Genomic DNA, 10203 nt, shown 5'->3' on the forward strand with positions numbered 1-10203 from the left:
ATGCACAAACATTAGGGTCTGTCACGTAGACCCAAAAACAGAAGTCTAAGGGTTCTTTTTACATCGGCCAAGTTTGGCACTAAAAATGAACGCCGATCAACGAGACAGCTCGTCGATGAGCGCTCATTTGCTCGCTAAACAAGTAGCTCTGTATGGGGATGAGCGATCGTTACTACGATCACTCGTCCCCGTGCATTTTTATCATGTCGGCGGCACATCTCCCTGGGGAGACAGGGAGATATGCTGCCAACAACGATAATATTTTATGTGCCTAAGCAATGTGATCAGCCGATGAACGAGCGTTTGCTCGTTCGTTGGCTGACACTTGCACTGTTTACACAGGGCAATGATTGGGAATGAGTGTTCATATGAACACCAGTTTGCCCGATAAAAGGGCCTTAATTCTATTAAATCATAGTAATCCCATGACTAGTAGGAGTGAGACTCTCTTGTGTTTTGGACTTTTAAACAGTCATTTTCAACTCTGATAAGATTGTGGTGTCACTGCCATTACAGAAACGACAAAAAAGGCTATTTAGGGGAAGGGTACCAACAGGCGGTGGTGGGGTTTGGAGTCGTACTGATGTGCATGTAGTGGTGGAGGTATATGGAGGGTATGTAGAGTAGCATTGCTCCATCTATTATAGACTGAATATTCTGGAACTTGTAATTCCATGAATACAGTGGTAGTCACATATATCCTTTGGTTGTTCTACAGCTGATAAAGTCTCTATAGCTCTTTTCTTGGCTATTATACAGGTACTCCGCTTTGAACAATTCTTACTTGTTAGAAAGCTCCCATGATAATAAGCTCATCACACAGTGTCCTCTGCTGGGACCGCCAGTGAGCAGATGTAATCTGCGTGGAAAACCTGGCCGTATTTGTTCAATTTCCCTGCAGCGCCAGCACAGGGGCATTACACAGTGCCCGTTTATATCAACGGCATGTATGTGTAGTACTGTACAGGACCGGTCCTCCAGAGCGAGAGACGCTCTTTGTAACCGCTCTCCTTTCTGGCCAAGAGATGAGGATCCTGAACATGAAACCACCTCTATCAACTTAGAATTCCCTAATGGGTTGTATGAAAATGGATTTTCTAAACTAGACAAAGCCTTTAAACCTTTAGGAGTTAGGTCTACCATCTTGGCAGTTACACCAGTAGTAATTTGGCAATATCCTCACTGTGATTTCACTTTCAATGTTCAAGCTATGGACGCTAATGAAATTCTTATATTCATTTCAGCAATCGATCAACTCCAAGCAATCATGACCGGATACAGCGTCTTCGCCAAGAATTCCAGCAAGCCAGGCATGAAGATGATGTGGATGAACGCAGGCGTACATACAGTTTTGAACAACCTTGGGTGAGTGCTTTAGGACATCCATTAACTAACAATGTAAAGGAAGGTTTTATCAATAAGATCTCACTCCAGGGTGTATTAGTCCTTAAGGTGCCGTACAACCAACTTATGACCTTTCAACCCATGTCCTTATTCTCACAGCATGTGTCCATTATGGATAATTTAATTTCATATCTGACCTCACCATCTGCCCAGTTATTTAAGTGATATCGGATTCCTTTGTTTCTTGCCATATCAAATTGTGTTTTTTTTTGCAATGGAGCAAATCCAAGAGTCATGGATGTATGAAGTGTAATGAGCACCAAGAATTTAAATTGTTCACGAAAACCTCAAACAATTGAATGCTACTGAGAAATGCGAATAGTACGAGGTAATGTATGAGCAGGATTTATTATTTCATTTCAAATACTTTTTACATTTAATAAGGGATTATTTATGATTCATTCCTCTAAATAAGGCACGTTACATATTGGGAGCAAAATGCTACTTCATCTGCATTTTAAAATGTATGTACATGAAGCTTGAATGTGGCTTTCTCAAGACCTAACCCAACCCTCATTCAACGTAAACCACTCATTTGGGATTGACCTGGCTCCTTCCAATAGACCTTGGAAGACGAATGTTAATGGATTATAGTAACAGTCCCTTTGTGAGTTACTAATGAATTAAATCCTTTACTGTATGACATGTTTGATCCTTTGCTGATCAGCTGCCTGTAGACAGATCATTTTTTACTGTTTTTCCAGGCAAGCAACCAATAATGGATGAACAATCCTTTTTGATCTGCCATGTTGGATTTTTTCCGCTAGTGGTCAGTCATAAACTGAACTTTTTACAGGTGGAAACCCCCACCATTGCACCATTCTCCTCAACGAAGAGGTCCTGGCACTCTGTAAAAGGCCAGAAACCTTTGTACTTTTTCATAAACTGCGCTACAACTCACTTGTTTCAAACCACTTTTGGACCATTCCAAAAAATGTATTCAGGTCCCGGCTGCGGCACCTCTTATCTTCTGGTTTGTCTAATTAAAGTATAATAAAATGTTCTTGCTCCTGGATCAAATCATTTTCTTTTATTCAGGGTATTGTTACGCAGCATTATTTAGTTGTACTGTATTTAACATTGGCTTTTTTCTTGCTTCATAACTCTTAAAGGGAAACCTACAAAAGCGAGCTGCAACAGACAAACATATGATATCCACATCTTTATTAATACATGAATTGTAATGAAATACAGTCCAGAATCTACATCTACTGTACTTAGAGAAGCCTGCTAAATGCAGCTGGGATCGGAGGAAACTCTGACCCTATTTAACCTAATGCTTTGATCACTTTGATTAAAAATGTATCCTGTGGATATGCCATAAATGTCTGAAATGGGATAAACCCTTTAAGGATCCATTATGTGGTGTATATATTTATTTGCCTAAAGAATAGAAAATAACCTCAAATGACACACAAATCATTAAGTCCATGATCGCACAAGGGAGATCTAAAGAAGCTGTACAAGTAAATAAAATGACAACAAGATGTGTGTAAATTTCAAAAACTAAATCTTTTAATTGTAAGAAATATAAATACGGCCTTAGATGTAATTTTGAATGGTCTATAGGACACATTTTGAACCACAAGTCTATTTTCATTACAATGGAGTCCATAAATATTAGTCATGAGGGTAGGTATAACCCCTCCCGGGAGGTCGCAGACAAAACACAATGCTACATAGAGGGGGATTACACAGGTGCAATATACTGATGAGCACCCAATCACACGCCTAATATTCATGACGGGGGTGGCTGCTTAGTATTATCATTGCACACAAGTGTAGCTTTTATAAGAGTGTCAGTCACATGGGCGCATGTAGGGCACCACGCTGCCCTAAAGCCTATTAGTCACGCCCATAATATTAGACAAGGCAGGCTGCCCAGCACCTTCCAATATACTGACACACCATTCTCCCCCAGCACTAGACCTGGCTGCATCCTGAAAAGATATCCATGATACACGATAAATATCAATGATAAACATGAGGTATTGGTTAATATTAAAATACGCAAGCCCACAACCTGCGTCAAGGGTCCCCATCGTATTGCGAGTCCCTACACTCCTGATACAAACAAATACCTGAAAATCACAATTTAATTAAAATTTGTTTCAGTGATTTGTTTGTACTAGGAGTGTCTAGTCTGGGGGAGAATGGTTTGTCAGTATATTGGAAGGTGCTGGGCAGCCCGCCGTGTTTAATATTATGGGTGTGACTAATAGGCTGTAATGGTGCCCTACATGCACCCATGTGACTTATAAAAGCTACATTTGTGAGCAATGATAATACTAAGCAGCCACCCCCCTCATGCATAGTAGGCGTTTTATCAGTATTTTGCACCTGTGTGATCTCCCTCTATGTAGTATTGTGGTTTGTCTGCATCCTGCCAGGAGGTGTTATACCTACCCTCATGAGTAAGTATGGCCTGTTCAGTGATTTTAAACTAATATAGTTATTTTTCAGTGATTTGTCAATAAATATTAGCTATCAATAGCCATATAGTGGATGCACAAGCATCACTTAAGGCCCTTTTACACCGGCCAATTATCGGGCAAACGAGCGTTCACATAATGCTTATTCCCTATAATTGCTCTGTGTAAACAGGGCACCGATCAGCCGATGAATGAGCAATGGCCCGTTCATCAGCTGATTGCCTCGTTTTAAATACTGAAAATATTATCGCTGTCGGCAGCACATCTCCCTGTTTAAACACGTACATGCCTCCATGTCAGGCCGTGTCAAAGTACCTTTACTTTCTTCTGGAAATGCACAAGTCACCAATTTTTTTTTATTATGCATTAGATAATACATAAAATGCAGGTTCTGTTGTATCTTGACTCACGGATGTTCAAATAAAATGTCAATCCTTATAATTGAGCTTGGATTCTGTCATCAGACAAATGGAGTCTATAAAAATCATCTTAGACGTGCTCCTCATTTATAAATTGAATATGTTGTAAGTTTATGAAGTTAAAGGACCAAAAAAACTTGTCTATTATTATTGATCATTTTACATTTAGATTATTTCTTGACCCTTGAACTTCATTATTATTTATCTTACATATGATGATGTTAGCCCGGCAAAGTTTTTATGTTCTCTAGATGAACTTGGTACACTCACAAATATAGAGAAGATACAGTAGATGAAATTAACTTATAACCTGGTATGAAAGAACCAAGTCAGTTTAATGTCGGATATAAGGTTTATTAGGTCTCCTGGTGCCAAAATGTTATAGTGACTGGTAATGTCTGTGTTCACGACGCTCACATCTGCGCAAAATGCATTGCTAGTTTTTGAATTTTTTTGGAGATCGCTCCAAATCTTAGTGCGGCAGAAATAAATGTGCTCTTCATCTGAGTTCCTTTGTGAGTTGGTCATGAAATAAGCTATTAGATTACAATAGTTTATTGATAAAGTCATGTCATTGTATTTTTGGCGGAGTTATAAAAGTTTACTATGACGATCCACAATTTTGACTTTAAAAGGGTTGTCCTAACTGGCAACCATTTATCTACAGCAAGCCACGGCTACAGCCAGTGAGCGCCCTGGCACAAGGTGCATGGAGACACACCTTTCCAGTACAGGAGAAATTTTGTATTACTTTGCATCCATTCAAATGAATAAGAGACCATGCAATGCATGGTCATGCCAAGTCAACCAGAGTGGGAACCACTCTGGCTAATAGACGAGTTGGACTATGACATCCATCGGCCTTAATAAAGCCTCTGGCCAGAAGTTGTCCAGTTGGGAAAACCCCTTTAATTTGACAAACTGTTTATAGACTTTCCTACAAAAGTAGTTCAGAATAAGTAATTTCAAAGCAAAGAATAAAATTACACTTTAATGTTAAAATATGATCTACGGCAAAACCAGTTACATCAAGACAATCATTCATCAAAACTGTGATAATAAGGGACTTGCAGAGCTGCTCCTATTTTTCTCTCTATGTAAAGACTAATTCACAACATCATTTGTTTCCTTTATACAGCTGAAGAATAACATTCGTCTTGAGAAATTTTCTTAATAAAATTAACATTAAAGAGGATAAGGTGGGTTTGGAATGTGAAGGATGGGGGTTAAACAAGAAGATAATTGATATCAACACCATTTAGCCAGCACTCTATACAGTTAGCGAGAGAGTTTTCTATATAGTGCTCGAGATGCCCGAAGAAACCGGAAATCTGGTTTCTGTTTTAGTTTTCCAACCGGAAAAATGACAGGTGATATCTAATTGCTTGGCATGAACAGCATCCCAAGTTTTTGTAACGTTCCTTAATTTCATTCTGGGAGGACAGTAACTTCATTGAGTGTCATTATCATGGAAGAGCCAATGATTGAGTTAAGGCCATTGCTACCCGCAGAAGAGTATCATCCACGATGATCTGTAAAAACACTAAATCTATGCGCAGTTTAGCAACAACTTCCAAAGGAGCAACCGCACGTTGTCCGGCTACTGTTGCTCATTGAACAGGTGACTGGTGGATCACTTCAGACCTAAGTCCATCAGCGGTAACTTCTGGACAGACATCCTGCAGCCTACACTATGTTTCTTTTACGTGGACAGCTATTAATCAGCATGTGCAATGATGGGAGTTGTAGTTTGATCACTTGTAGTCCGTTTCTCTTGAAAATGTATCAATGAGGCAACAGTTAAAGCCTTTGTCTAAGTGAAGAGGCAATGCAGCGCTTATACTTGTTGAGCAGATGTCTGTTTTCCAGTGCCGTGTTGGAGAAGGCAAGCTATATCATTTACATACTTAACATTCAGACTTCAAATAATACTTTTATTGAGCAGATGGCAGTCCTTCTGAAGGGGAACTTTAAAACTGATATTATCTTTGTTATTTTTTAACTGCTTTACTGCCAGATGAATAAAGCCACCAAGCAAATGTAATTGTAATGAAATAGTTTGCATACAAAGGTAAACTGCACCTCAGATGTAATGGTAAGAACAGGTGGTAATATTCCACTAAATAGATTTATAACCTGGCATTGGCTTTGGAGAGTGATTCATCTCCACCATGTGCAACTGAAAGACCGTCTGGTACAAACAGCTTTATGATGATCTAACCAAAGCAAAATATATACATTTCACTAGTCCACACCTGAAAGTGGATTACTACTCTGTGTATAGAGTAATTTACCAATGTTATTTCAGAGCTGTGTGGATGTTTTTGGATGTAGATGCAGAAATTAACACGATTCCAAGAATATAGATGAAGGGATCTACATGATTCTAAGGATATAGATGAAGGGTTCTACATGATCCTAAGGATAAAGATGAAGGGTTCTACATGATTCTAAGGATATAGATGAAGGATTCTAAGGATATAGATGAAGGGACCTACATGATTCTAAGGATATAGATGAAGGGTTCTACATGATTCTAAGGATAAAGATGAAGGGTTCTACATGATTCTAAGGATAAAGATGAAGGGTTCTACATGATTCTAAGGATATAGATGAAGGGTTCTACATGATTCTAAGGATATAGATGAAGGGTTCTACACGATTCTAAGGATATAGATGAAGGATTCTAAGGATATAGATGAAGGGACCTACATGATTCTAAGGATATAGATGAACTGATCTAGATGACTCCAAGGCTATAGATAAGGGGATATGCATGATTCAATGGATATAGATGAATGGATCTACATGATTCCAAGGATATAGATAAAGGGTTCTACATGATTCTAAGGATATAGAAGGAAGTGAGCTACGCGATTTTAAGGCTATAGAGGAAGGTATCTACATGATTCTAAGGATATAAATGAAGGTATCTACATGATTTTAAGAATATAGATAAAGGGTTCTACAAGATTCTAAGGATATAGATGAAGGGATCTACATGATTCTAATAGATGAAGGAATCTACATGATTCGAAGGATATAGATTAACTGATCTACATGATTCCATGGATATAGATGAATGGATCTACAGGATTCCAAGGCTATAGATGATGGGATCTACATGATTCTAAGGATATAGATGAATGGATCTACAGGATTCCAAGGCTATAGATGATGGGATCTACATGATTCTAAGGATATAGATGAATGGATCTACAGGATTCCAAGGCTATAGATGATGGGATCTACATGATTCTAAGGATATAGATGAAAGAATCTACATGGATTTAAGGATATAGATAAAGGCTTCTACATTATTCTAACGATATAGGTGGAGGTATTTACTTGATTACAAAGATATACACTAAATTACCAATTTATTAGAGACACCTGCCCTGCCTGAGTTTCCCAAAATATCAGACATATGTAAGAAAGTTATCCGTGGATCGGTTTCACTGGGAATCCACATTAGAATAGGAAAATCGTGTGATCTGGAAAATTGGATCATTGAGGAGTGGATAAACAGTGCCAGCTCAATTGAATTCAGATTTCTTTTGCTGATGGGAGGATCAGAATTTGGCACAAGCAGCATGAATTGATGAACCCTTCCTGCCAGGTGTCAACAGTTCAGGCTAAGGGAGGTGGCGTAATGGTGTGGGGAATGCTTTCTTGGCACACCCTGGGTCCTCTGATAACTGTGGATGGAGGTTTGAGCAGTGGAGCTTACCTAAGCATTGTGGACGACCAAGTTCATCCCTTCATGGCAGCTGTTTACCAGATGGCGGAAGGACACTTTAGCGGCACCTGCAAGAAGTTTCCCTGACCGCATGGGCCAATATTTCTGCAGAACAATTTCAACACCTAGTAAAATCTATGTCACAACGAATTGCTGCGGTCCTGAAGGCTAAAGGAGGTCCAACGTGCTACTAGATGGTGTCTATAGTAAAGTGGCCATTCAGTGTAGATGAAGGGATTTACATGATTGCAAGGATAAAGATGCAGGGTCCCGTATGATTTCAAGGATATACTGTAGAAGAAGTGTTCAACATGATTCCAAGGGTATAGATCAAGGGATCTACATAATTCCTGGGCTATAAATGCAGTGTGTCCTACATGAACTCAAGGATGTAGATTCAAGTTACAATTGGCTGCTGTGGAAAAGTGATGGATGAAATAAAGGGTTTTATACTGTAACTCAAAAGATGACAATGTTTTCTACTACTAAACATTAGACTCACTAGGTTGAATGTGGAATATGAACAGCTGTGCGGATTAGGGCGCCATTGAGATTATCTTGAAACCTATGAGAAATATAATTTCAGTGATCATCTACATAAATGCATGCATCAAGCATGGACCGGTGACCAGGAAACAAGAGATGCACAAGTTGGTCTATTTTGCAAGTATTAAAAGTGAACCGTTTTTGATGAATTGCTCAAATACATAATTTATCGAAAAACTTTTTTTCTATCGCCATTTATAGAAATCTGCTGTCATTTACAAAAGGAATTCTTTGAAATGGAATTATTTCTCCTAAGTTCACTTTGTAAAAAGAATAATGTTCCAGGATTTAAATGGCTTTCGTGCATTTTGGGGGGCAAGCATTCTTTGAAGATTTCACTTTGTGGCAGCTGTTACTCGGGCAGTCATTCATTTCTCTCCTTCCTGCAATACATTAGCCAAGAGTCATAATGCCCTTCGGAGATTTGCTTTCAATTTCAGCTTGTGTACCACACAGGGGGTACACAAAAGTCTTGCATTCTGTCTGAATTAATACATCTGCTACCTATTGCTGCCTGCTTTCAATAATAAAAAAAATAACACTGCATGTTCCCCTTAGCAACCTTAAAATGTAAGATAGAAACATATTCAAGGACATCTCCTGAGCTATTGAATTACAGGGTTGTAATTTTGATGCACAATGACTGGAATTCAATTCCATGTACTGAATATATCATATAATTATATATTTCCAATTAGACCCGGTACTGCTTTGTAAATGCTTCGCTGACATTGTACGCTCACTAAGATTTATATAACCTGTATTTATGCAGGAACGTTCAATGGCTGTAGCACAGTAACCAAGTAAGCAAGTACTTTGAAAGGCCTTGAAAAGCTTAGTATTTTAGAGAATTGCTGATTTATATTTCATTTATTTTTACAAATGGAAGAGGCCCTACACCTCATGCATGATATTTGTGTCCTACAGAACAAGTATAAATATCAGAGAATCCTCTCGGGGGCCAAGGTTCTGAAACACTAATGGGTCCCAAACAGCCAGCAGAAAACAACCCCATTTAGAGCTTACTTTGGAGCCAATCACTTCCCACTAGGGTCTATTTCTTATGGTTTGAATCACAAATAACCTATTAGACCCTATTAATATGTCCTGCGTGTCCAATGGTAACAGAGTTTATGATGCAATTAAAAGTGGATATGCACAAGTTCTGTATAGACGGAAGGCCCATTAAACCCTAGTCCGACGCTGCAGGAGACTCTTTCTGACAAGAGCTCTTGAGCAGGCCATACACAGCAGATCTTTATGACCATTCGTGTTGTTGAGATTTCTTCCGGTCTTTGTCCGTACTTATACTTGCCACCACATATCATTCTTTAGATCATCTTCTTTCCATTATTGATAATGACTATAGATAGACATTCTTTAGGGCTCTTCATGCATGACTTGATTTTTTTCTGCTTTATGGCTTTTGTCGTCTCCTAGAAGGCCTCATTTCTACAATCAAAACTACATGAGAACATGAGACCTGTGGTCATGATGGGTTGACAGCTGCCATTTTGTAATTACACCTATCTAAGTTATGTGTTATATGCACAGTTGCATCGATATCCTTTACTGGGAAGTTCTTCGGACCTCCTTTACTACAGAAATATATTTTGTGCATGGTTGGCAATATGGGAAACCAACAGACCAAATAAGAGACAAA

General features: G+C 38.8%; 1 protein-coding gene across 14 annotated transcripts in view; it reads left to right on the forward strand.

Moving 5' to 3' along the window:
* The window catches only part of PARD3 (par-3 family cell polarity regulator), a 527506-nt gene that overhangs the window by 507927 nt on the left and 9376 nt on the right, over positions 1–10203 (forward strand). For all 14 annotated transcript variants that reach the window (XM_075827466.1, XM_075827455.1, XM_075827461.1 and 11 more), the window contains one exon: positions 1245–1365. In XM_075827466.1, the coding sequence (XP_075683581.1) occupies positions 1245–1365 (121 nt within the window). The remainder of the gene's footprint in view (positions 1–1244; positions 1366–10203) is intronic.

This window comes from Rhinoderma darwinii, chromosome 5, assembly GCF_050947455.1.
Source record: "Rhinoderma darwinii isolate aRhiDar2 chromosome 5, aRhiDar2.hap1, whole genome shotgun sequence".
Lineage (NCBI taxonomy): Eukaryota > Metazoa > Chordata > Amphibia > Anura > Rhinodermatidae > Rhinoderma > Rhinoderma darwinii.